The sequence below is a fragment of the Megalobrama amblycephala genome, linkage group LG10, assembly GCF_018812025.1.
Source record: "Megalobrama amblycephala isolate DHTTF-2021 linkage group LG10, ASM1881202v1, whole genome shotgun sequence".
NCBI classification, from domain to species: Eukaryota; Metazoa; Chordata; class Actinopteri; order Cypriniformes; family Xenocyprididae; genus Megalobrama; species Megalobrama amblycephala.
In genome coordinates this window covers 918,204-945,583 of record NC_063053.1, presented here as the reverse complement: position 1 = coordinate 945,583, position 27,380 = coordinate 918,204, and the positions used below count along the sequence as shown (strand labels likewise).

The 27,380-nt window shown below is 37.5% G+C and overlaps 1 protein-coding gene across 6 annotated transcripts in view; it reads left to right on the top strand.

Moving 5' to 3' along the window:
- Positions 1-18,979: 18,979 nt before the first annotated feature.
- fgfr2 (fibroblast growth factor receptor 2) overlaps positions 18,980-27,380 on the top strand; it is a 54,591-nt gene continuing 46,190 nt past the window's right edge. For 2 of the 6 annotated variants that reach the window (XM_048203857.1, XM_048203859.1), the window contains exons 1-2: positions 18,981-19,549; positions 22,471-22,718. In XM_048203857.1, the coding sequence (XP_048059814.1) occupies positions 22,547-22,718 (172 nt within the window). In that variant the 5' untranslated portion in view covers positions 18,981-19,549; positions 22,471-22,546. Of the gene's footprint in view, positions 19,550-22,470; positions 22,719-27,380 lie in introns of all 6 variants that reach the window. The other 4 variants (XM_048203862.1, XM_048203861.1, XM_048203860.1 and 1 more) reach the window with 3 other exon arrangements.

The window sequence follows — 27,380 nt, the reverse complement described above, 5'->3', positions numbered from 1 at the left end:
ATGATGATTATTATCAACGATGAAAATGTTTGTGTGGGAACTGCGATACATTGTTTTTTCAGGATTCTTTGATGAAAAGAACAGCATTTATTTGAAATAGACTATTTTGTAACATCTTTACTGTCACTTTTGATCAATTTAATGCATCCTTGCTGAATAAAGTATTAATTTGAATGTATTAATCTTACTGACCTCAAACTTTTGAATGGTAATGTAGCTTTTTATATTTAAACAGGTCTGGAATCAGTATTTGATAGTGTAAAGGCTCATCCACACCAAAGATAAGTTCACAACTATAACAATAACGGCACTGAGGAACAATATTGTTAGAATCACTTTCAGAATAATTTCTGCTTTCCTGCTGATGAACGATAAGAACTTTGACGGCCAATCAGAATCCAGAAAGCTTGCGCATTTAAAGGGATAGTTCACACAAAAATGTTTACTCACTCTCAAGCCATCGTATATGACTATCTTCTTTCAGCCAAACACAATCGGAGATATATTTAATAATATCCGTGCTTTATAATGGGAGTGAATGGGGGGGGCGAGATTTTGAAGCCCAAAAAGTGCATCCATCCATCATAAATATAATCCATACGACTCCAGGAGGATAATAAAGACCTTCTGAAGAGAAGCGATGGGTTTTTGTAAGAAAAATATCCATATTTATAACTTTTATTAACTATAATAACTAGCTTACAGCAGACGGCCGTACGCATCGATTTGCGGAGGAAGAGTGAAATGTCGGAGGAATTTGGTACAAAAGAAGAGAAGCTTGAGTTTGTTGCCCAACCACAAAAGGTGTCTAAGCTAGTTATTTTAGTTTATAAAGTTTTAAATATAGACATTTTTCTTACAAAACCTCATCGCTTCTCTTCAGAAGGTCTTTATTAACCCTCTGGAGTCGTATGGATTATATTTATGATGGATGGATGCACTTTTTGGAGCTTCAAAATCTCGGCCCCCATTCACTCCCATTATAAAGCTTGGATATTATTAAATATATCTCTGATTGTGTTCGTCTGAAAGAAGATAGTCATATACACCTATGGGATAACTTTCTCATGGGATAACTTTCATTTTTGGGTGAACTGTCCCTTTAAATTTGCAGATGATGTAAATTCAGAATACACTTAATAATAAACAGATCAATATTGAGCGCTGGTGTGGATGCTTATCGTCATCGTTCTTGGTGTTTCACTGGCCTCTATTCTCATGAGTCTTCAGCAAATGATCTGTAATGAGTCTGATGCTGTTCAGATCGATGGCTTTATTTCATACAGTGTTTGTGTTTTCCACTTTCCTCCTCATCTGCTCTTTCATGTCTATTCATAGCCACACGGCAGTTCTCCCCCGAGGATCTTCCAGTATTTAACATGCAAATCCTCCATTCCTTCTTTCTACTTGCTGATAAAGTCATTAAATCTAACTTTGCCCGCAGTGTTTTCAAACAAGTTGCGGTTTGGCATAAATTCAGCGAACACCTGAGGGTAACGTCGAGGGAACATTGTGTGCCAATAACATCAGTGCAGAAGTTCGAACACGCTTCTGCTCGCCGTAGGTGAAGCCGGCGGGAGACTCGACTCTGTTGTGTTGTGTAATCGAGTCATTAGGCGGGCAGAAAGTGGAGCAAAGGGGAAGACGACGGTGTAAATCTGTCATTCGTTCACCTGCAGACTTGCATGCCGTGACCTGACGTCCGGCTCAAACTCAACCCGCTCTTTATTAAGAGAAATATCACTGAAACTCCTCGGCCTGATACAGTATGATCTGATGTGTGTGAGCGTCTCTCCACACCTCCTCCTCTGAGCCCGGAGAGCGTGAAATGAGCAAACACTGCCAATAAATCTTTCAAACCCCCTATTTTTCCACCTCACCTGTCTCTCTCCTCTTTCCACTCCTCCGAAGAGAGCGAAAAATCTCGTCTTAATCCAGATTAAGTGATCGTGGTGCTCTGCTTCTGAAGGTTGTCTGAGCGCCGCTGGATTAGTTGACACGGGGGTGTTTTGTTTGACTCAAACTTGGGCACAAATGGAAGTGGAAAATGTGAGGAACGTCTGTAAAAAAGGTCATCCTGTTAAGAGTTTCTGAAAGAAAAACCGTCTTGTGTAAACATGATGGTTATATGATGCCTTCAGAGTACATGAACGTTTGGACACATGTTTTTATTATGATGTTTTCCCACATTTTACATCAAAACAATGGAATCACACATTTAAGTATGGAAATTACCAAAAATGTGACATGAATGAAAACTCCAATATATGTCTATATTCCAGCTATATTTGTAAATGAATAAAACGATCACGTATTATGTTGATCGTATGAACGCAATAGCTTATTTACGGCATTGTTGGACTAAATGAGACATAATGGTGGATTATTTATCAAGCGAAACTCACATAATGGTGAAAATGGACTCATTTTGAAGAAAACATGTATCTTTTTGGCTACTTTTAGGTCAGACATGCAGTAATCGGAGATGAAATGAAACATTTCTCTTAGTTTGTTTACAAATATCAATTATGTACTTCATGACTCATTTTGCAATCATTTGTTCTGTTGTATTGTCAGTAAAATAAACCACATAGCAAAAATCTTGAGAATGAAAGCTTTTGTTTGGTACAAACAAACAAGGTTCAAGCAAACAAACTTTTCTTCTGTCAAACAAGCGAGAACACTTTTTTAATGAGTACAATAGAGATGAATCTTTTAAATGTTTTATTTCTCATACACAGGAATAGAGAAGTAGTCAGAAGACTTGGATAATAGTGCACTACTGACATATAATTAAAGACTTATAATTAAATCATTCATTATTTGCACTATTTATGGTGTTACTTTTGTTCTATCAGGGAAAGTTTTTCCAAACTGGGCTGCTGTCAGTTGATGAAAAAGCTAATAATAAAATCATAAAAATGTCAAATTTAAATAAATCACTTTAAAAGTTACTAAAAAAAGGTCAATATATGTAATTTGTTCACCTGCATGTCATGTGACCATTAACCGACATCAGACACACCTGAACATGTGAATGTGTTGTTAAATTGCTGAAATATTAAAGGGTTAGTTCACCCAAAAATTTTAAATTCTGTCATTTATTACTCACCCTCATGTCGTTCCACACTCGGTAGTCCTTCGTTCATCTTCAGAACACAAATTAAGATATTTTTGATGAAATCTGAGAGCTTTCTGTCCCTCCATTGACAGCTATACAATCACTTTCAAGCCCAAGGAAGATAGTAAAGACATCATTAAAGTCATCCATGTGACTCCAGTGGATTAACCTCAGTTTTATGAAGCGACACGAGTGCAAAAAATAAAAAAAACAACAGAATTTGCACACTCTAAAAAATGTTCAAATTAACCCAATGGCTGGGTTTGTCCATATTTGACCTAAATTTGGGTTGAAACAACCCAGCATTTTTAGTGCTCCAGTATGCATTTACTAGGGAGTGTAACGGTTCTAAGTAAAAAACACAAACCGTATCGATCTCCGCACACGGTTTGGCACGCTCTCGCACCGTGGTTCATCTCATATCTGATGCATATTATGCATCTATAATATGATTTGTTTAAACCTTGCCAATTTAAGCATTCAAGCGTAAGACGCGAAAGAGAACTCTTGCGCGCTGTGAGAAGATTTGTGCACTCATTCGAAGCACGTGTACAGCGCGCAAATATTGAGTTATTTTTCAAGTCTTGCGCTTGAACGGACAAATTCACACAAAAATGGTGTCAGCATGCCTGTCTTGGCGAGTCTCCTATAGCAAACATAGTTGGTTATATCTTAAGTGAACATAAACACTCGAGAAAGAACGCATGTGTTCAGTGTCAGTGTACCGTATCCATGCATTATGTCTTAAAGTGACAGCAGCCTAATATTCCTGCTGTTTTTAATGTCAATCAAACAACAAAAGACAAGGAAATCACTCACTGCTCTTGACTGAATAGGTTTTGTAACTAAATAAGATTATATGCGATGTTGTTTTACATTTGATTAGCTACTTTATTCAATTTCTGCCCCTGAAAATTACTGTTAGATATGTGAAAAAACCTGAAAAGCACTGTTTATTTTAGTTGTATCTTTGCTTTACTGTATTTATTTGTGCTGTTGCTTTAAGTTGATTATTTGTTCTTATTTTCTTTATTTTTATAAACACAGCACGTACTGTACCGAAATCGTGATAAAAACTGAACCGTGAGTAAATTGAACCGTTGCAACCATAGCGTTTATGCATCATCTGCTCTCACATCAACACAATACAACATGCATAGTGGTGCTCTCGTGAACACTAGTTGGAGATTAATATTTTGTTAATAAAGTGGTAAATTCTGGGTTTTTTTGCACAACAAAGCACTTGCCTCGCTTCATAACTGGAGTCACATGGATTACTTTAATGATGTCTTTGGGGCTTGAAAGTGGTAGTTGTGTAGACTGTCAATAGAGAGACAGAAAGCTCTCAGATTTCATCAATAATTTGTGTTCTGAAGATGAACGAAGATCTTACGACTGTAGAACAATAATGTTTGGGTGAACTAACCCTTAACCTAAGATCTCGGGAAGTACTTCAAGTAAATATTTAGGTCAAAAGGGGTTTAACTAAAGAAAAAAGTTTGAGAATGTCTGTTTTAGGAGCTTCATGACTATTGCTTCTGTTCCTCAGAAGAAGGAAAGTCATGAGGGCAGAATGTTCATTTTTGGTTGAACTGAATGTAGAAGTTACGTCAATCAATCAACAATAACAGCACTGCATGTTCAGGTGAACTGTTCGTTTACCGCTTGTGCATGAGCCTGTGAAGACCATGTCCATGTATAAAGCAGAGCGAATCTGTGGTCTCTGTGTTTTTAATGTTTTAATGGAGGAACCTCAGCAGTATCTTCAGTCTAGCCGTTTCTCTCTCCTCACTGAGGTGCAGCCAGGTGCTGCTGTCACAATACAATCCACGTCTTTGTCAAAACAGCGCTGAAGAGGTTCATCATGAACCTTCCCCTCCTACTTCTCTGCGTTTGACTACTTCACATTCTCTAGTGTCTCGCCGAGACTTCGCAAAGCTTTTATGCATCTCCTGATGAAAGACAGCTGAAGGGGAGCCGCATTTACACAGAAGAGAGATGAGTGTGAACATCAGAACAGACCAGCGGAATAATGCATGGGAATAATGAGCTAACATAACTGTTCAGATCTTGTGAGTTGTGTTTTCCTGTGCTAAACTTGCTGCCATAATGCTAGGGAGTGCCGGTTGGTTGCCAGGGTGTTGCTATGCAGTTGGTGTTTTCCGAATTGTTTTTAGTGCATTGTTATGGGGTTGCTAAGGTGTTATTTGTAGTGTTATAAGTTTGTTCATAGCTGTTATGATGTTATGACAGTAAAGACATTTATGGTGTTACAAAAAAAATTCTATTTCAAATAAATTATGTTCTTTTGAACACTTAATTTATCAAATAATCCTGAAAAAAAATCACAGTTTACACAAAAATATGAAGCAGTACAACTGTTTTTAACATTGATAATAATCATAAATGTTTCTTGTGCAGCAAATCATCATATCAGAATGATTTCTGAAGGATCATGTGACACTGAAGACTGGAGTAATGATGCTGAAAATTCAGCTTTGATCACAGGAATAAATTACACTTTACTATATATTCACTCAGAAAACAGATATTTTAAATTGTACTAATATTTCACATTTTTTACTGTATTTTTGATCAAATAAATGCAGCTTTAGTTAGTGTGTAATGTTGCTGTTTGAGCATAAACAACATCTGCAAAGTTACGACGCTCAAAGTTCAATGCAAAGAGAGAGATTTACTTTTACAGAAATCCGGTTTGAACAATGTAAGGCTGAACACTTTCATCATTTTGGCTGCGTGAGATTCTCCAGCTTTGTTGTTGTTGAGCTGTTAAAGCTCCGCCCTCTTCTGGAAAGCGGAGCTCATTTGCATTTAAAGGGACACACACAAAAACGGCGTGTTTTTGCTCACACCCAAATAGAGGCAAATTTGACAAGCTATAATAAATGATCTGTGGGGGATTTTGAGCTGAAACCTTACATCTTGTTAAAGGGGCATTATTGGTCCCCTTTAAAGCAAAGTTTTCATATTTAGCTTACACTAACTAAGCCTTTTGATATATTTATCTGTCAGGATTCATTTTTCAGTTTTTTTTGTCACTGTGGAACAGTAAATGTTGTGTTTGTGTTGGATCATCACAATGTAAATAGATGATTGCTATAAAAAACTGTTTGTAACCACCGCCTCTGTTGACTAATTATCCTGCTAATGACACATGGGGAGTGTTTGGGGTTTGTGTCGGGCCTGTTTGTGACAGTTTTAGTGCTAAAGTTTAACCACATTTCCTGCTTGTTCAGACAGAATGAGTGCAAGGATTTGCTTGGTCAGCACAAATGCGTAACCTGCAGTCCTCACATTACAGACATTAACTGGGACAGATGTGGAAGCTTGTTTCCACCATGAAATAAAAAAGGTAATTGTAACTGTTTATCCCACAATTCTGACTTTTTTTTCTCAGATATAATCTCACAATTGCAAGTTATAAAGTCCAAATTGCGAGATATAAAGTCGGAATTATGAGTTATAAAGTCAGAATTGCGAGATATAAAGTCGGAATTGCGAGAAATAAAGTCGGAATTGCGATAAATAAAGTCGGAATTGCGAGATATAAAGTCGGAATTGCGAGAAATAAAGTCGGAATTGCGAGAAATAAAGTCGGAATTGCGAGATATAAAGTCGGAATTGCGAGATATAAAGTCGGAATTGCGAGATATAAAGTCGGAATTGCGAGATATAAAGTCAGTATTGCGAGATATAAAGCCAGAATTGCGAGATATAAAGTCAGTATTGCGAGATATAAAGTCAGAATTGCGAGAAATAAAGTCGGAATTGCGAGATATAAAGTCGGAATTGCGTGATATAAAGTCAGAATTGCGAGAAATAAAGTCGGAATTGCGTGATATAAAGTCAGAATTGCGAGATATAAAGTCGGAATTGCGAGATATAAAGTCAGTATTGTGAGATATAAAGTCAGAATTGCGAGATATAAAGTCAGTATTGCGAGATATAAAGTCAGAATTGCGAGATATAAAGTCAGAATTGCGAGATATAAAGTCAGTATTGCGAGATATAAAGCCTGAATTGCGAGATATAAAGTCAGTATTGCGAGATATAAAGCCGGAATTGCGAGATATAAAGTCAGTATTGCGAGATATAAAGCCGGAATTGCGAGATATAAAGTCAGTATTGCGAGATATAAAGCCAGAATTGCGAGATATAAAGTCGGAATTGCGAGATATAAAGTCAGTATTGCGAGATATAAAGTCAGAATTGCGAGATATAAAGTCAGAATTGCGAGATATAAAGTCAGAATTGTGAGATATAAAGTCAGTATTGCGAGATATAAAGTCAGAATTGTGAGATATAAAGTCAGTATTGTGAGATATAAAGTCAGAATTGTGAGATATAAAGTCGGAATTGCGAGATATAAAGTCAGAATTGCGAGATATAAAGTCGGAATTGCGAGATATAAAGTCAGTATTGCGAGATATAAAGTCAGAATTGTGACATAAAGTCAGAATTGCGAGATATAAAGCCAGAATTGTGAGATATAAAGTCGGAATTGCGAGATAGAAAGTCAGAATTGCGAGATATAAAGTCGGAATTGCGAGATATAAAGTCAGTATTGCGAGATATAAAGTCAGAATTGTGATATAAAGTCAGAATTGCGAGATATAAAGTCAGTATTGTGAGATATAAAGTCAGAATTGTGAGATATAAAGTCGGAATTGCGAGATATAAAGTCAGTATTGCGAGATATAAAGTCAGAATTGCGAGATATAAAGTCAGAATTGCGAGATATAAAGTCAGTATTGCGAGATATAAAGCCTGAATTGCGAGATATAAAGTCAGTATTGCGAGATATAAAGCCGGAATTGCGAGATATAAAGTCAGTATTGCGAGATATAAAGCCGGAATTGCGAGATATAAAGTCAGTATTGCGAGATATAAAGCCAGAATTGCGAGATATAAAGTCGGAATTGCGAGATATAAAGTCAGTATTGCGAGATATAAAGTCAGAATTGCGAGATATAAAGTCAGAATTGCGAGATATAAAGTCAGAATTGCGAGATATAAAGTCAGAATTGTGAGATATAAAGTCAGTATTGCGAGATATAAAGTCAGAATTGTGAGATATAAAGTCAGTATTGTGAGATATAAAGTCAGAATTGTGAGATATAAAGTCGGAATTGCGAGATATAAAGTCAGAATTGCGAGATATAAAGCCAGAATTGCGAGATATAAAGCCAGAATTGCGAGATATAAAGTCAGAATTGTGATATAAAGTCAGAATTGCGAGATATAAAGCCAGAATTGCGAGATATAAAGCCAGAATTGCGAGATATAAAGTCAGAATTGCGAGATATAAAGTCAGTATTGCGAGATATAAAGTCGGAATTGCGAGATATAAAGTCGGTATTGCGAGATATAAAGCCAGAATTGCGAGATATAAAGTCGGAATTGCGAGATATAAAGTCGGAATTGCGAGATATAAAGTCGGAATTGCGAGATATAAAGTCAGTATTGCGAGATATAAAGTCGGAATTGCGAGATATAAAGTCGGTATTGCGAGATATAAAGCCAGAATTTGCGAGATATAAAGTCGGAATTGCGAGATATAAAGTCGGAATTGCGAGATATAAAGTCGGTATTGCGAGATATAAAGCCAGAATTGCGAGATATAAAGTCGGAATTGCGAGATATAAAGTCGGAATTGTGAGATATAAAGTCGGAATTGCGAGATATAAAGTCAGAATTGCGAGATATAAAGTCGGAATTGCGAGATATAAAGTCAGAATTGCGAGATATAAAGTCGGAATTGCGAGATATAAAGTCGGAATTGCGAGATATAAAGTCAGAATTGCGAGATATAAAGTCGGAATTGCGAGATATAAAGTCGGTATTGCGAGATATAAAGTCGGAATTGCGAGATATAAAGTCAGAATTGAGAGATATAAAGTCGGCATTGCGAGTTGTAAAGTCGGAATTGCGAGATATAAAGTCAGAATTGTGAGATATAAAGTCGGAATTGCGAGATATAAAGTCAGAATTGCGAGATTAAAGGTCCCAATTACCTTTTTTATTTTTTTATTTAGTGGCAGAAACAAGCTTCCATAGAGAAATGCTTGTTTGGACCTTAAAACAATTTTTATTTGTGTTTCTAACTGTTATGAAGGGTGGATTAATCAGAAACTGATTAGTCATTCATGTTAATAGCTTCATTTTGAAGCTCAGCTTTGTTTGCTCATCAAGAAACAATCCACGATGTACCGTCAATCTGAGATGAATGAAAGCAGCTGTACTTTCCTCAGTGTTGTTGTAGAAGTAGTTAACTCGTCTCGGCTTCTTCTTCTCCCTCATGTGAAGATCACAGCGCCACTAGATTGTTAAAACACACTTCAACACCTCGATAGCATAACTTTATCAGTCTTTGAGTTTAATTGTCATCATTTCAGCACTTCCTAAACGTCCGGAGGGATTTTCTTTTTTTCTTTGCAATGTATTTTTGTCATGTTATAATTAAAAGATCAGAGGTAGATGACTCATATCCTGAGTGGAATATGAAACAAATGTGAAAAAATGTGTGTGTGTGTGTGTGTGTGTGTGTACAAACACCCCGGGCCTTAATATGAACCATATAAGTTAAGTGTGGAAACATGTTGGTTTGTATGAAGAGACGATGCAGTGATAGACTGGAGGAAGCTCCGCTGAACTTATACAGATTCATTCTCAATCTGAATCTAGATAAGGTCTTTAAAGATATCCCTTTAAGAAATGCTGTTCTTTTGAACTTTCTATTCATCAAAGAAACTGTGACGAAAAAGAAACATTGAACATTCAACACTGATAATAATCATAAATGTTTCTTGATCATCAAATCATCATATCAGAATGATTTCTGAAGGATCATGTGACACTGAAGACTGGAGTAATGATGCCGAAAAAGCAGTTCTTTTAAATTGTAACAATATATTTTTTTTTTTTAAATATTGTTTTTACTGTATTTTTTGATCCAACAAATTCAGACTTGGTGAGCATAAAACATTAAAAAGTCCTACCAAGCCCAAATGCAGATGCAAAAAACATTTCAGAGCTTTGGTGGGACGATTTTAAAAGAGTTATGACCCAAATTCCAGTATTTTTTCTTACATAAAGCTAATAAGACTTGAAATATATTTGTATGGACTACTTTTATGAGGTGTTTTGTTCTTTTTTGGAGCTTGACAGATGTGGTCATATGAACTGTCTCATGGAAAAGAACTGCATAAATGTTCTTCTTTGTGTTCCCAAAAATAAAAACAACAGCATATGGGTTTGGAATGACATAATAGAAAGTAAAAAATGTCATTTTAATTTTTAGGGGTGAACTATCCTTTTAAGAACTAGAGTACAATAAAGTTTTGGTTCTAATGGAAACCTTTATATTTAACAGTGTATGTAGAATACTGATATGTTAGGGTTTATATCACACAGAATAAAGAAATCTTTTCCAGGTAACTTACACCTACAATCATTTAACCATGGTCAGTGCACATAAAGGTGTCTTTAGAGGCATGATAATGAGTCTCCTTAATTAAGTCTTTGTCTTAAATGGCTCATAAACGTCAGTCCTTGGTGATTTGTAGAGGTGGCGGTTCTTAACCTCTGCCCTTTCCTGTCACCTCCGTGCATTAACAGTTCCTCATCCTTCCGCCCAGAGTCATCTCTTTCCAGCCCTAGAACTGTGTGTGTGTGTTGAAGCGTCCAGATTCTTCAGATGTCTGGGCTGCTGCTCTCTGGAGTGCTTGAAATAACTTGCATGCCTGTCGCAAGACCTCTGCAGCCGCGGAGAGCAGCACGAGCGAGAGTGTCCGATTTCTCATTTAGGCCTGATGACTCGGTTAAAATTTGCATATATTATTAGGAACAATATTGGTGTAATTTTTGCAATGCAAACACTGAAGAATTGGTTACACTTTATTTTAACTGTGCACTTTGGACATTCTGCCAATGATAAGTAACTTTGCTATTACATGTCAACGAACTCTCGTTAGAGTATTAGTAGACTGTTAGGTTAGGGTTTGGGTTAGTAGAATAAGTTAACTAATGAGTCTACTAATAACTCTATTTAAGTGGAAGAACTCAATGTGTACAGGCAGAAGGTAAACGATCGGGACTATTGGGGATTGTTCAAGGTGTTCCCCAAGGATCTGTGTTGGGTCCCCTTTTATTTACCGCTTTTATCTACATAAATAGCCTTAATTGTGATATTCAGGATGCAAATTTTCACTTTTATGTTGTGTATTGTAGTGCGCCCTCTAAACAGCAAGTCCTGCATAAGCTTCAATTGGTTTTTGATGTCATGGCTTCATACATTTGAATGCTGATTAAGTTATTTTCAAACTCGAAAAAATAGCAAATAATCTTATTCCTCTCCAGACCTTACAAGCAAATGTGATTGAGCTAGCAAAAGAGGAAAAATTTTATACATTCTTCAGTGAGCTGTGGATGTGACGGCACTCAGATTCATATTTTCAAAACAAATTGATACTTGAGGTACAAAAATTAAATCGGAAATCACGGGTCATGTGAGTCCAGTTCAGTTCTTAGATTTATAGACAAACCAATCACGGATCTTTCCTGGAATAAGCAAGGTTAGTTTCCCAACTCAATATCAGTCTTGACTAGAGACGAGATCCATTCCCATCAATGGATTTGGTTTGAAAACTCACAATGAGATCTCTACTACTTTCTTTAAATGTTGTCTGAAAGGAAAATAAATGTTCTGAGAATTTTTGAAGCCATGTCATGTTTTGAGTGTTGCATGTTTTGAGAAACATACATAAAAAATGTTTTATGTTTTTAAAACCTGATTTAAAATCCTAAAATGTTTGGTATTCAGTTGTTATATACTAAGGAAGCCTGTTTCCACCACACAATAAAAAAATGTAAAAGATCATTTTGAGTTTTTTTCTCAGAACTGTGACTTCTGAGAAAAAAAAGTCAGAATTGTGAGTTTATATCTAACAATTCTTGCTTTATAACATGCAATTCTTAGAAAAAATGTCTTAATTTAAAAATAATTATTTTTTATTTCATGGCAGAAAAAGCTTGCATAATCTACACACTGCAGTTGAACATAACCCATCTTTGTGCTCAAGTTTATTGCACTTCTTAAATGACTGTGTTATCTGGTTCCTAACTGAAACCCCTAAACGAGGTTTTGTTCTGCCTACTGTAGCCGTGAGGAAGCGCCATATAACGCTTGATGGACTGCAGTTTGAGACCGTCACCACAACCACTAATGGCATCACTAAAGCTGCACCACAGGGCCATTTACTGGTAATGCTTGCTGTCCAAAAGTGCCAATCTCACAGTCAGGAACACCACAAGTTCCTTAACTGGGTTTGTCATTCATATGCATATAAAAGAGAGACCAAAAATCATATTTACACAGTTCTCCACCTCTTACAGTAAGTGTGGCTGGTGAACCAAGACCATTTTAAATACATAATTTTTCCTTATAAGTTTGATCCCAAGCTAATGGTGCTATCAAGACCTTGAAGGCATTAAGACTTTTTGAGCCAGTAAGATACCGTATGGCAAGTGAGTTCTGCATGGGTAAGAATCATCACTTTAACTAGTTTGAAAAGCCATTCTGAACTTATTGAAGTCATCATAGACTCTCAAAAATAAAGGTTCCAAAAGAGGGTTTTCACAATCCAATCCTGCTCCTGGAGAGTTGAGCTCCAATCCTAATCAAACACATCTGAACCAGCTAATCAAGGTCTTCACTAACCCTGCGTCCCAATGTCAGTGTTGCCAAGTCTGCGTTTTTCCCGCGGAATTGCTGTGCCGCGGGTTGAAGCGACTCCAAATAACATCATAATTAGCCCCTGGAATGTGAATTTTACCAAGGGAACCCTGACAAAAACGTGGATTTTACCCCCTTGGAGCGTGATTTTTACTGGGAGACCCCCACTGAAATTCAATCGGGCTAGTTTAGATTAGCAATTGGGCAGGTTTTGTTGTGAAAACCTGGCAACCCTGCCCAATGTCAGTACTATTCATCCTAAATAGTACGTGAGATTTAAATAGGTTAGGTTAGGTAAGGTTAGGGACAGGTTTGGTGGTATGGGTAGGTTTAAGGGTGGGGTAAGGTGTAAGGGATGGGTCAACAGTGTAATTATAAATGTAATTACAGATGTAATTACATGCAGGTGTTTTAAAAAAATATGTTCAATGTAAAAACATGCATGTACACAATAAGTGCATTGCATCAAATGATTAATTTAAATGTAATTACATAGTAGTTAAGGCCACCTAATATAAAGTGAGACCTATTTAATTTTATCCATGTTATATTTTATCTGTGAACTTTTGAAAAGATTAATTTGGCCATTAACTTTAAATGCATCATTATGGATTAATATGAGGAGAGTCTCCGCATGAAAGACCCTCGAATGCAGATCAGCGTGCTGCTGCTTTTCTCTCCAATATGGTAGGAAATGAAATGTGGAGGATTTTAACTGTGACAAGATGATTGACAGGCCAGTTTCCAGTGACAGGATGTGTGTCAGGATTCCTCACAAATAGAGCACATACTTTTAGGGCGGTGTATAAGTAGGCGAATTGGGGCGCAGCATAAATCTTCCAGGTAAGTGTGTTGGGGCGGGTCGGAGCTAAACTCCCTCCAGAAGAACCATTTTTGTTTCCTCAAAACACATTTCTGTGAAGAGTTTTTAACTGAAAACCTTTTTGTGGAATGGAAAGATTCCATAGATGCCAATAAAGAACCTTGATTTTTAAGATCAGGACTAACTATGTGCTCGCTTGACTTTCGTATGTGTCATTACAAGTGGATTATTGCACAAAACATGTCAAGAACACCTACACAGACAGACATTATCCTACAATTGCTCCGTTCTCTATAATTTAAGTGTTCAAGTATTTGGCACACCTTAAGTCAAATTGCCCCAAACACCGCTTAAAGTGTTTTCTTAATGATTATAATGAATATTTATTCTCAGGAACGTTGCCAGGGAGATGATTCTGTGCGTGACATAATGTTTTGCTAAGAATTCTTGCCCTCACAGTGACGTGGGGAGTGAATGTTTATTCTCCGTGTGAATAGTTTTTCTTTTCGTCTCCTCTCCGAGTAAAGCAAACTCTGCATTTTGGTAGGACTGTTTTGAAATCAAAAGCTGACCAAACAATCGTCTGACATAAATCATAACTGGCTGTCAATAGACAGAAGGGCGGCACACAGCAGGCTGGTCACGTGACTCCCCGTGGAGGTAGAATAACACCGGAGTGTCGACGGCCTCGCTGAAATAACTCAACATTAGCATAACAGCAGGATTGGGCTGTGATGAGGGTTTAGCATCCATTCGCTGTGTTCTGATACACTGACCTGAAGAAAGGGCCAATCTTTCTCAAGACATGTTTGAGGAGCTTTACTTGTGCTAATTACTGAAAGCACTGTAAAAAATCATTTTCATGATTTATCACAACATTTCTTCTTTTGTCAAATCAGCTTAAATAATTAATGTGGTTCAGATAACATCATATTTTGAGTTTCTGTTGATTAAATCAATCGCCTTCATTGCATTAACTCAAATTTTTAATTTCAATGAACTCGAAATTTTAAGGCAACCTGGTAACTTACATTTTTAAGTTAAACCAACAATTCTTTTTTTACAGTACTTCACTGCTAGTGTAAAAGTACAAGTATTATGCCTATTTAATAAATCATGAAAAATTGATAATTAAACCATTCTTATGTAAATAGTCGCATTCAATTAGATAATTTACATGATAGTTAGTTAGTAGTGTGTTGAAACTGGCGATTATGGTAAGGAGCGGGAAATTTCCCAAACACCAATCACAACACACTGCTCCAGACGACCAATCAGAGCACAGAAGGAGGGGCTTCATAGAGACTGGGAAGAGAGGAGCTGCAACAATGGAGAATATGAGGAAAATAATCAACATTCAAGCATGAAAACCTGCTCTAGTAGCGTAATATATTCCAAATGAAGTGAGCAATGATAAATAATCTAGCTTTTTTCCAGTTTTATGGCAAGATGCTGATTTCTGACAACGTGTTATTGCATTAAAGGCGCAGTATATGTCCGCTAGAAGCCTATTCAAAGCAAAGGCGTGGCTTGATGATGGCAAGTTTGAGTGCGGAATTTTGGGACATCACCTCAATGGACAGAATCAGGATTGGACTCGGCAAGAAATCATGTTCATGGATGTGATTATTAACGTTACAGTAGTGTGAAGCAGAGCAGGAGCGAGTGTTGTGGAGCTGAACGAGGAGCTGGAGCGATTGATCAACACACGCCTCACGAGCAGCAGGACTTTTATTATGACACAGTCGCCGGCGCCGCTGCCGCTTTTCCGGTCATGAGTATGAGGTAACGCAGCTCTGTTTATCATATTAGATACATTTGAGAGTGTTGAAAATGATGTTATAACGTTACTCTGTGCGTTCGCTCGGCGGCTGCTGTGAGACACTGTTACACACTGCAGTAAGATAGATCGATTTCACAATATCATATTAAATGCTGGATGGCTTGTGTTGATAAATGGCAACCAATTAATTTTAAAACGTATTGTATGATGGAGAAAATGCTGTATTACTGTTACTAAAAATAAAGCTGCATCTGATTATGCTATGTTAGCTACTTCACAAAATATCGTTTTTCTCTGAGGCATGGTAAAGCATGGTACTCGCAAAAAATCAAGAGAATTGCATTTAAACAATAAGACTAAACGTGTTGAGCTATATAACAACAATTAGTTTTTTGTCTATAAATATAACAAAACAGTTGTCTATTAAAGCATGTAAATATTAAAGGTGTTTCCATGGTTTCTACAAAATAAATGACGCCATTGACAGGCGACTCCTCACACGTCCCGGAGCCTTGGTTAAAATTGCAATTTTCTCACGATTTACAAATAGTTGCAAAAATTTGGGATATTCTCAAGTGAACAAAATATATAACACTGGCCTAGTGGTTTTTGGATATTTTACTGCACAAATCTTACATATTGCACCTTTAATATACTAGCGTTCCATTCTGAACTGTTCATGCGTTTTCTCTGTTTATTCGTTCCTAACATCTTCAGCTGGACGAATGTTGCTCGGAGGAAAGTGAAGAACAACCTTTTTCAGTTCTGTCTCTTTCTCTGTCCTATTGTGTTTGCTAAATGTGGCAGGCCTGTAAGACAGCCATAAAAACAATGTAAATCTGGCTCGGACAGGCGATGGGGAAGCGTGTGAAAGACTGTATAGTGCATCTTTTATTTCACACCCCTAAACCTGTGGCCTGTCCCCTCCTTTTCCCGCTTCCCTCTCATTGCTTTCCAAACTGTCACCTTTTATGGGAGTGTGTGATGGCTTCACTGTGTATGAGTGAGAGAGAGAGAATCTGGGCTAGAAGGGAAAGAAAAGCCGTGATCGAAGGCCCCATTCACAGAGGAACCTCTCTCTTTCTTTAACAGCCTTATTAGCTGGAGTGAATGGGAACGTTTCTTTTATGAGGAAGGGGGAAAAACAGGAGGCTCGGGCAGCCTGGTGTAGAGCGGAGAGGGAAAGGCATATTCGCCACAGTTCCCTCCTCCTCCCCTAATCCCGCTCTCCTCCACAACTCTTTAGTTTTCTCCTTCGGATCGGTGAAAAGGGCCTGTCCAATGGAGAAGACAGTTTGGAAGGGGAGTGTGGAGCGCGGCAGGGGGCCTCTCGGTCTGTGACATTTAGGGGTCATTGATTAGGGAGCCTCCCCGTGTGAGCGCTGGGACACTGAGGGCTCCATGGGGGAGCTGCGCGAGGGAGTCTATCAGCAGTGCTGGGAACATAACGGCTCCGTATGCAACAGTATGGATGATATGTGGTGCAGCTTACACTGAGATTATTTACAAGTCATTACACAGCTCTTTTCATGAAAGGCATGAAATAATAATACAATAATAATAAAAATATGATCTGATTGATTGGTAGTTTTGTTTGTGTGAGATTAGAAAATAGCTTTTATTGCTCCTCTGAAGCTCTGAAATCTGTAATTTATGAAAAACATGAAGGAGAGTAAACTTTTTGTCTTTTGTGGATGAGGTGTGAAACTAACTGCCTTTTTGAGAGATTTAATAGCAGAAACCATTAAAAAAATGAATCTGAAGAAGTATATATTCATACTATGATGTTGATTCAAACAAAAAGAAGAAAAAATTACTGTATTATTGTTGTTATTATTATTATTTAAAGTGTTTTAGATAGGCTACTTTATGTTTAGAGGATTTTAGACAGAAAATGTAAGAATATTTACTAATGGCCAAAGGTTTGAATAATTGAGGTTTTTTAAGTCTCTTAAGATTGCATTTATCTGATCAGAAATACAGTAAAAATAGAAAAATTGTGAAATATTTTTACAATTTTAAAATAAGTGAATATATTGTAATATGTAATTTATATCCAGTGATCAAAGCTGAATTTTCAGCATCATTACTCCAGTCTTCAGTGTCACATGATACTTCAGAAATCATTTTAATATGCTGTAATTTTTTTTTTAAAATAATATTTGAATATTTTGATCAAGTAAATGCAGCCTTGGTGAGCACAAAATACTTATTTTATAAACATTACATTTTATTTAACTCAACTATTGTTTAAATGACTGTATGTCTGGATTAAAATGAACCCAAAATAGTTTGGAAATTAAAAATCAGACACATAATTACTAGAGGCAACAATAATAATCAAAAGGTGAACATTTATTAATAAGCAATTTAATAAATGTTTATTGTTTAATTATTATTCATTAAGCTTATTAACCTGTTAGCGGTACACAATAGTTCAAGAACAGCGTGTAATTTACTTTTGGTTTGCCTTTTTAGGCAGATTTTACAGGAATGCTAAGATGTTAATAAATGTTCATTTCCAACATATTTTGGGTTCATTTTAAGCGAGCAATACAGTAATTTTTAATCAATAGTTGAGTTAAATAAAACTACCCAGCAGGTTGATCAAACATTTAACCCAACCACTGGGTTAAAACAACCCAATCGCTGGGTTTGTCCATTTTCAACCCAACTTGGGTTGTTTTTGACCTTGCCTAGCATTTTTACATTTCCTTACTTCGGTAGGCTTGGGTTGTTTTTGGGTTGTTTTGACCCAGTGGTTGGGTTACATGTTTATTGGGCAGTTTTATTTATCTCAACTATTGTTTAAAAATGACTATATGTCTGGCTTAAAATGAACCCAAAATATGTTGAAAATTAAAAAAGAGGCAACAATAATAATCAAAAGGTGAATATTTATTAATAAACAATTTAATAAATGCTTATTGTTTAATTATTATTAATTAAATGTATTAACCTGTTAGTGTTCCACTGTACCGCATATAATATATACAAATAATAAAAAGCATATAATATAACATATTTTGGGTTCATTTTAAGCATGCAATACAGCAAATTTTAAACAATAGTTGAGTTAAATAAAACTAGCAGGTTGATCAAACATTTAACCCAACCACTGGGTTTGTCCATTTTCAACCCAACTTGGGTTGTTTTTAACCCAGCATTTTTTAGTGTACCCTGTTGGCAAAGCATATCTCAACAAATAATGTTAAATAAATCTTGTCACGGTGCAATTTATTTACACTTTCAGACATTCTTTGTATGATAGAATGTTTTCAAATCTTAAATACATGAAATGGAAAGTGTCATGACCCAAGTATGCATGCAATTTAAATGGCCCTGGGGTCTCCGAGACCCCAAAAGGGTTAATAATCCGACAGATCAGCCACTAGGTGGCGCCGCTGCAGTGAATGAATGTCATTCTGCATCGCTGGAGCTCAGAGGAGGAGGGAGACCCCAGTTCCGGACAAACTTTACAGGATTGCGCAGAACTGGTCGAGCTGCTCGTAGGGAGCCCGAGCTCTGCGGTCTGTGATTGGAGGAGAAAGACCGAGTCCAAAAACTATCAGCCAGGAAACGTCTCGAGTTTCAGGGGGGAGTGACATTTCTTCAGGGGGTTGGAAAGAGAGAGAGAGAGAGAGAGGAAAAAAAATCTCTGTAAACCTGACAAAGCGTCTGAGAACAGCCAGTATCCTCAGAGACTGCGCTCATGTCACTGGATGTGTATTTTGGGATGGATGTTTTATTCTGTGTTTGTTGCGCGGTCGCGTCTCGGGTAGCTGAAGGCTGCAGCGCGTTTGCACGAGCCGTCTGGTGAAGCGACAACAACTTGGTTTACGGACGAAAAAAAGTTGCTGGGACGCGTATTTTTTTTTTTCCTCTGGAAGGATTTACTCAAACACGCACGGATACTATCAGTGGGTCGCGGTTGGCATGCGATCCTGTCGCTGGTGCGCTGCTGGATTTGGGAATAGGGAATAGTTTTGGTCGCATTCCTGTCTGGATTCGGCCCATGAGCTCCCTGTTTATATGCGGATCCTGAACTTCACTATCTGCTCCTTCTCTGTAAGTTACTTTTAGATTTAAAGCATTGTCTTTCATGAAAATGCAACTTTTGTTTAGTTGTTGTGACATTATTTCAACTTTACGCGCAAATCATTTTTACGCAAAAACGATTAATAGTATATTAAATTAAATGCTGAATCTTCAGTTATGTGGAAATGCCATATATTCATATGTCATAACTATTTTTATGATCTTGTCAGAAGGTTATCAAAATGTTTCACTTGGTGCATCTAAATGTTTTTGCTTTTTAAAGATAAAAGTAACTTGCAAGATTATAAAATAAAATTATGAGTCTGTGCTTAGAATGAAACATCAGGCCATTTAAAAATGTAATTGTACATTAAAGATGCAAGCAAATGCTAATGCAATATGTGATGTAAAATCATAAAAAGTAAAAGTTGCGAATATTGCATGAGGTCTTAGGACTTAGGCTTGTAGTTCCTCCTAATTAAGTGTCATGAGCAAAATGAGGATTATAATACACTCATAACACACTGCAATCATTTGTAATTTGAACGTGCACATTTGGAACACTTCAAGATTCGATTCGAATTCGATTTTTTAGAACAGAAACGTCTACCTGTTGTTTCTTTTTAATGTGTCGTTTAATAATGGCAATTAAAGCATCATCAGGATGTGGAGACAATAAGATTTACAAAAATGCAAAATATTGACATAAGTTTGCTTTAGAAAGTTTTCTTTGCCATGATAAAGAAGTGGGTTTTGGATTTTCCTATTAGTGATAAACTCTGATGCAAACTTCTAAATGTTGAAATTAACTATAATGTTGGGCTATTTGTAAAAATCTAACTCTAATCATAATATGGATACTGATTAGAGTTGATCTAAAGATAAAAACCGTCTCTTCACATTAAAGTGATCTAGTTAATCTCCCGTAATAAAATCATGATAAACTCATTAGGGTTTTGTTTAGTAATGGGCCTCAATAAAAACAATTCAGATGTAATCAGAGGACACAGTACAGCTAATTCCAGTGTTTTTCTTCTGTGAATACTGATTTGAATGTGAATCGGATTCTGATTAACGCGTGCACTCGTTATATGCAGCGATTTATTTTCGAGAAAAGTTCTCTAAAGGTGACGTCATGTATTGCATTGGGAAATATTTTCCAAAATCATGCTCGTGCAGCAAACCCGCGCGCATTGTGCCTATCCAGCATAAGCAAAAATGCGCCTTAAAAGTGCATTAATTTTCAAACCTGTCATATTCATTCCATGGCGTATGATTAGAAATGAGGAGCTCGTGTTACAGCGTCAGATCCTGCATTGCTCACCTCTCACAGCTCCAGCATAACACTGCAGAAGAATCCGTCAATCATCTCAAATGCATTAAAGCTTTCAATAAATGCTCGCGCACGATCACAGAACAGATCAATACCGCATTTACGCGCCAGATCTGCAGAGAATCACGTGCGCGTTCACTGACTGACTGACTGATTCCCGCGGTTTTAATTCCAATTTCAGTGGTCGTGTTTTGAATGTTTGAAATCACCTTTTCCCTTGTGCAAATGAGTTCTGAACTGCCAATGAAGTCGCTTCCTTCAGAATAGTAGAAAATGCTGGGTTAAAAACAACCCAAGTTGGGTTGAAAATAGGCAAACCCAGCGATTGGGTTGTTTTAACCCAGCGGTTGGGTTAAATGTTTGATCAACCTGCTGGGTAGTTTTATTTGACTCAACTATTGTTTAAAAATTACTGTATTGCTCGCTTAAAATGAACCCAAAATATGTTGGAAATGAACATTTATTAACATCTTAGCATTCCTGTAAAATCTGCCTAAAAAGGCAAACCAAAAGTAAATTACACGCTGTTCTTGAACTATTGTGTACCGCTAACAGGTTAATAAGCTTAATGAATAATAATTAAACAATAAACATTTATTAAATTGCTTAATAATAAATGTTCACCTTTTGATTATTACTGTTGTCTCTAGTAATTATGTGTCTGATTTTTTAATTTCCAACATATTTTGGGTTCATTTTAAGCCAGACATACAGTCATTTTTAAACAATAGTTGAGTTAAATAAAACTGTCCACAGGTTGATCAAACATGTAACCCAACCGCTGGGTTAAAACAACCCCAAAACAACCCAAGCCTACCAAAGTAAGGAAATGTAAAAATGCTAGGCAAGGTTAAAAACAACACAAGTTGGGTTGAAAATAGACAAACCCAGCGATTGGGTTGTTTTAACCCAGTGGTTGGGTTAAATGTTGGGCAGTTTTATTTAACTCAACTGTTGTTTAACTGTTATTACTGTATTACCTGCTTAAAATGAACCCAAAATAGTTTGGAAATTAAAAATCTGACACAAAATTACTAGAGGCAACAATAATAATCAAAAGGTGAACATTTATTAATAAGCACTTGGATAAATGTTTGTTTAATTATTATTAATTAAATGTTAATTTTCAACATACTTTGGGTTCATTTTAAGCAAGCAATACAGTGATTTTTAATCAATAGTTGAGTTAAATAAAACTACCCAGCAGGTTGATCAAACATTTAACCCAACCACTGGGTTTGTCCATTCTCAACTCAGCATTTTTAGAGCGTATACTCCAGATAAAATAAATCACTGTTTACATAATTAGGCTGTCTAATCTCTATGAAGTAGCAGTAGCTCTTGAGGCAGTGGCTGATGAAGGTGTAGTGTGTAGGTGTCAGACAGTAGGTAGGTCTAACGCATCAGAGCTTTGGTATGTCTGTGGCAAGGCTCGTTCAACAGCATTTTGACACGTGGGCCTTTAGTTCCTACAGTATCTGTAGACTTATGCACTGTCTGTAAGTATAGTCGTGCTTCAGAATCAACTGATTAGATATTTAGGGATTTTTCTAATGGTTTTCCCCTCATCTTCTCTCTTTCTCTTTGGACCCTGGACTATTAATACTGCGCTCCTCAGCCCAGGTGATTGGTGAGAATTCCAGTGAGTGACCGACCGTGCAGCCTGCAGTTCATGGTTGGGTGGAGCCCCTCAGATGGGATCCGTGTCCAGGGGGAGGCCGAGGAGGGGGGGACGGGATGCTGACGGGATGTCCTCCCGGGGGTGGCTTCTGGGTGCGCTCCTGCTTTTGACCCTGGCAACGGCGTCTGTGGCGAGGCCATCGTTGAGGATTGCTGAAGAGGTGAAGACCACGATTGAACCTGAAGGTAAGGAGTGATGGATGCAGGAAATCGCAATACTTCATTGGTGACAAGAAAACAGATGCTTCTTTACAATCACCCTCTCCTACAGCTGCACCTATGTGTGAAAATATGTTGTTTTTATTGGGGGAAGTCTTGGGAAAATAAGGCATTTGGGCGAAAACAAAACATTGCAGAGCGGAATTTCTTGTGGTAATAGGTAGGATTCCTCATTGCTTTATAGGTCATTAGTTAGTGCAGATTTATGGGATTTAACTTTTCATAAACGGTTGTGTTCAGCCCTTCAAGACAGCCAGGAAAGTTCTGAGGAGGTGCTGGTTTGCAGTGAAGTGTGGTTTGGAGGTTTTATGAGTTGCTGTATGCAAACCCTCTTTTGCATGGAGCGTGTCTTTGAAACTCTGATAATTATGTGGAGAAAGTGGTTTAAGCATATATCTGGCATCTTTGAACTGCGAACCCTGAGGTTTTGTAATGCATGGAATTATTCTTCGTATGGTATATTCACAACATCTCGTTCCAAAGAGTCGCTTTTGGGATTTTTGTGGCTCCGATCGTAACGTCTCTTTTCCTTTCTCCCCACATATCTTCTCTTTCTCCATCTGTCTGAGTTTAATGTTGTTCAGAGTTGAGGACCACACACATACCTGCTAGCTAGCTTGGCATGCAGACGCAAACCAACCCGTATTAGTTTGTTTGGGAAGAAAATAAACCATGCTTGCTTTCAGATTTGAGCTAAAATGAAACAAGAGATTTGCTCTTTTTGGAGGTTTCCTGACTTCCTTTTAACGGGATGTGGTTTGTCATCGTCTTCATTCCCAACTCAGAGGAAAAAAAGTGATTTTATTTGATTCTTTGGCACTTTCTGGTGCAGTGGCGTGTCTTGGTTCTTGTTGCACCATTCAGTAGTAGTTGTGATTATTGCTGTTAATGCTAAGTGGCCTGTTATGTTGTGTTGGATGAGTCTGCTTTTGTTCTTCTAGCTTTAATCATTATGTTAATTAAAGAGTTGTCAAACACAATCACCCGAAGCAATCACCCCACCCCCCACCAAACAACACTGTCCAGATACCCTTTGACCTCAGGGTTAAAAGAGGTCCGTACATGCCCACAATAGGGTTAAAGGGAAAGTTCACCCTGTCTTTATTTGCTCACCCTCATCTGGTTCCAAACACGCATGACTTTCTTTCTACTTGGAATACAAAGCAAGATATTTTTAAGAATCTTTGCTCTTTCCATTGAATAGAAGCATATTTGAGGCCATTATTGGATCTAAAAGAACAAAAAAGCACCAAAAAGTGTAATGGTACAAGGGTGAGTTAATGAAGGAATCTGCTTTTTGGATGAACTGTTCCTGTAAGAGTAAAGCCTCGCTTAACGTCTTAAATACAAAAGAAGTTCTGTTGCACAATATTGCATTGCAATGTTCTGCCATTTATCTTTTGTCCAAAGTCAGATGCTTAACTTTTCATCTAACGCTAAGTGCTCTATGTTGTGGAACTTTGTAAGACGATTTGCACTTATCATATGATGGAAGATTATGGGAGGTCATGTGATGGGGGATTAAGTGGCTCGAGTGGAGTCATGTGATGCGGATAGGTTTTGGTGAAAGGTGGAGAGCTCTAGTAGCCACACCAGTTTCTTGTCTTACAGACGCAACTCAAGTAGTCGAGTGCTTACGGGGGGTTGTGCTAAACATGTTTACTCTTTGTACCAAAGAACAGTATATGTATCAATTCGACAGAAAACCCTGCCATTAAACGCCCACCCCTGGAGGGAAACTACAACAGCCCCCACTTGATGCATGCAAAGCCCACCAAGGGCTTGGTTGTGTTTCTGGGAGGGGTAATTGTTTAAGATAGCATATCAGTTTTTAGAATTCCTGCAGAGTTTCGCATGAGCTAGTTTTTCTGTTAAGGGAGAGTTATATGATAGAAATATTACATTACCTTCCTGAATCAGCAATGTTGCTAACTTAGTACATGCGTCGCTTCAATTTAGACGTGATAAAGGCTGGGAGAGTGGTTGGAAAACAACACATTGTGAAAGTGTGGGAAAGCAAACTTGGATCAAATGTAATCTGACAGGGCTTAGAGCACAATAGAGTTGAAGATCTTCGCCCTTTATTCTGTCATTCCCTGTCGCCCCAAAAGGTTTGTGGTTGGAACCAGAGGTTCTGGCTAGGCTGACCCAATGGTGGAAAATGTGGATTCGTACATGCTTGGTTCGGATCATTGTTATTTGGATTGTGTGATTTATTTATTGTCATTGGAGTGGTTCTGCTGGTGTTTAGTGTGTGTGTGTGCCCTGTTGGTTTGGACAGAATTAGACACAGTCAATCGGGGCTTTGATGATGTTTCAAACATTGGTTGGAGATCCAAGCGAATCTTTCCGGCCATCACTCTTTTTCCGGAATCAGAATCGTCCCCAATTCCTTGCTCTCTGAGATTTTAGCCTGAAGGGTTTTCTCTCGCAACCCAGACGTTCCTGTTCACTACGGGAATACTCAAACCCGTTCTGTCAGAACTATGAGAGATGCTCAGCCGGTCGCTCAATCTGGGTAAGCGTGCCTTAAAGTGTCCACCTGCTTACAGTAGGGGGTTTCCTGGGCGAATCATTCTCTGTTTATACTAAACGTTTCTAAATCATGATAGTAAGTCCCTGTAATAAAAGTGTCAGCTCACACCCTTTGTTTATTGTGTTTTCTCGGGCGACCAAAGCCTCACTCTCCCACTAAACAAACTAAACGTGTTTTTTTTTAATGTGGCAAATGGCTGTTGTCAACCCTTGCAGTGTTTTTGTTGTAGATATGTCATTTATTTAGTTTATTTTCCTATTTTTGTCCATTTCTTCCCCTTGCAAATCTTTAGCTATTACTATGTGGTGCATTCTGAGTGGTTTTTAACACGATTTTTGGTAGTTGATAGAGTGTTTTGGATGCTAGGTGCACTGTTAAAAACAAAAAGTTGACTAAACTTAAAAGCATTTTTGAGTTTTCTCAACTTCACTAATTGTAGTTGTGGCAACCAATCAAATTAAATTGCTAGCAAGTACTAGTGCTGCACGATTAATTATTGAAAGATCGCGATCTTGATTCAAACACCCAGACAATCTCATTCCTAATTGACAATGATTCGCCTGTGTCTATTAAACAAATATGATCACACGGGAACATTCAAACCTGCATTGGTGCTGCTGCTGAGCCAGAGAGAGCCGTACGGCTTCACAAACAGCTTCTTTTGAACATCACACTATGGTTGTGTATGTTACAAATATTTAAATGATCACAAAAGTACATGGGATAAAAGTTTATATTTCAGATATAAACACTGATGTCTACGGTAGTGATCAAAATAGAGCAAATTACCTTTTGTAAGAAAGTTGATGCTTTAAATAAAGATTTTATCAATTACATTGTTACACCAGTAGGTGGTGACAAGTGACTGTTAAAAAAAATGTTTTTGTCATTGAATCATTCATTCAAGAGATTCGTTCAAAAACGCTGATTTATCCAGTGAAGTATTTATGAGTGAGTCATTGAATCATTCATTCAATACAAATTTTTTATGTTTAAATTATGAATGCAGCAATTAATATTTTGTCAGAACCTCTAGTAAATTACATGCTATTTTGTTTAGTTTGTCTGTTCAGAATCATGAGAGAATCATGATCTCTATTTGAAACAAAAAAAAAATCATTATTCTCAATTTATCCAAAATCGTGCAGCTCTAGCAAATACGTTAAAGGGTTAGTTCACCCAAAAATTCTGTCATTAATTACTCACCCTCATGCCGTTCCACACCTGTAAGACCTTCGTTAATCTTCAGAACACAAATTAAGATATTTTTGTTGAAATCTGATGGCTCAGTGAGGCCTGCATAGGGAGCAACTAACCCTTTAAGACCTGAAGAACCGTGAACGTACTTCATTGGAATCCATAATATAGAACTTTTCACTCACATCCCTTAGACACTAACTAGCACACCTCTCCTCAAGAAGCTGCATAATTTATAGCACAGAAATAGTATTGAACAGCTTATATAATAAAGTTTGAAGTTAGCAGTTAAATCCACCACCAAATTCCAGTGTTTATATGTGACTCCAGAGGATTTGGAGGGAAAGTTGGCCAATGAGATTTGCCCAGATGCTTGTGTGTCGGTCTGTTGCCGTGGGCGCCTCTGAGAGGCCTGTGCTTTTGGCTGGGCATGCCATTGTCATGACAATAAAGCTTGCAGAAATTACAATTTGAAAGGCGATTGTGATTAGTAAAGAAAAGGAGCGGCTACGGAAGAGTGTTGGGATTTAACTGGAGTAGAAACGGGAAGGGGTGAGAAAATAAGGAAGGAGGGGAACGTGAAACGAGTAGAGTTAACTTGTGTGGGGCGGGTGGGTTTTCTTCTGAACCCCTGTGATCTAATTAACAGTGTTTGCTAAGGAAAGCTTCACTATTACTGTTTAAACTATTCCCATAATAACTACTAAACGTGTCCCACATCTTTTGTCCTTTAGAGATGAAATGTTTATTGAGGACAGATGTGTTAAGACTTTGTGGACCAGAATGTCATCAAGACCTGAGGGTGACTTTGGCCTTTAAGCAACCACCTAAAACACCATTTACTTTGTGTGATTTTAAAGGGATAGTTCACCCAAAAATGACGCTTCCGCTGTAAC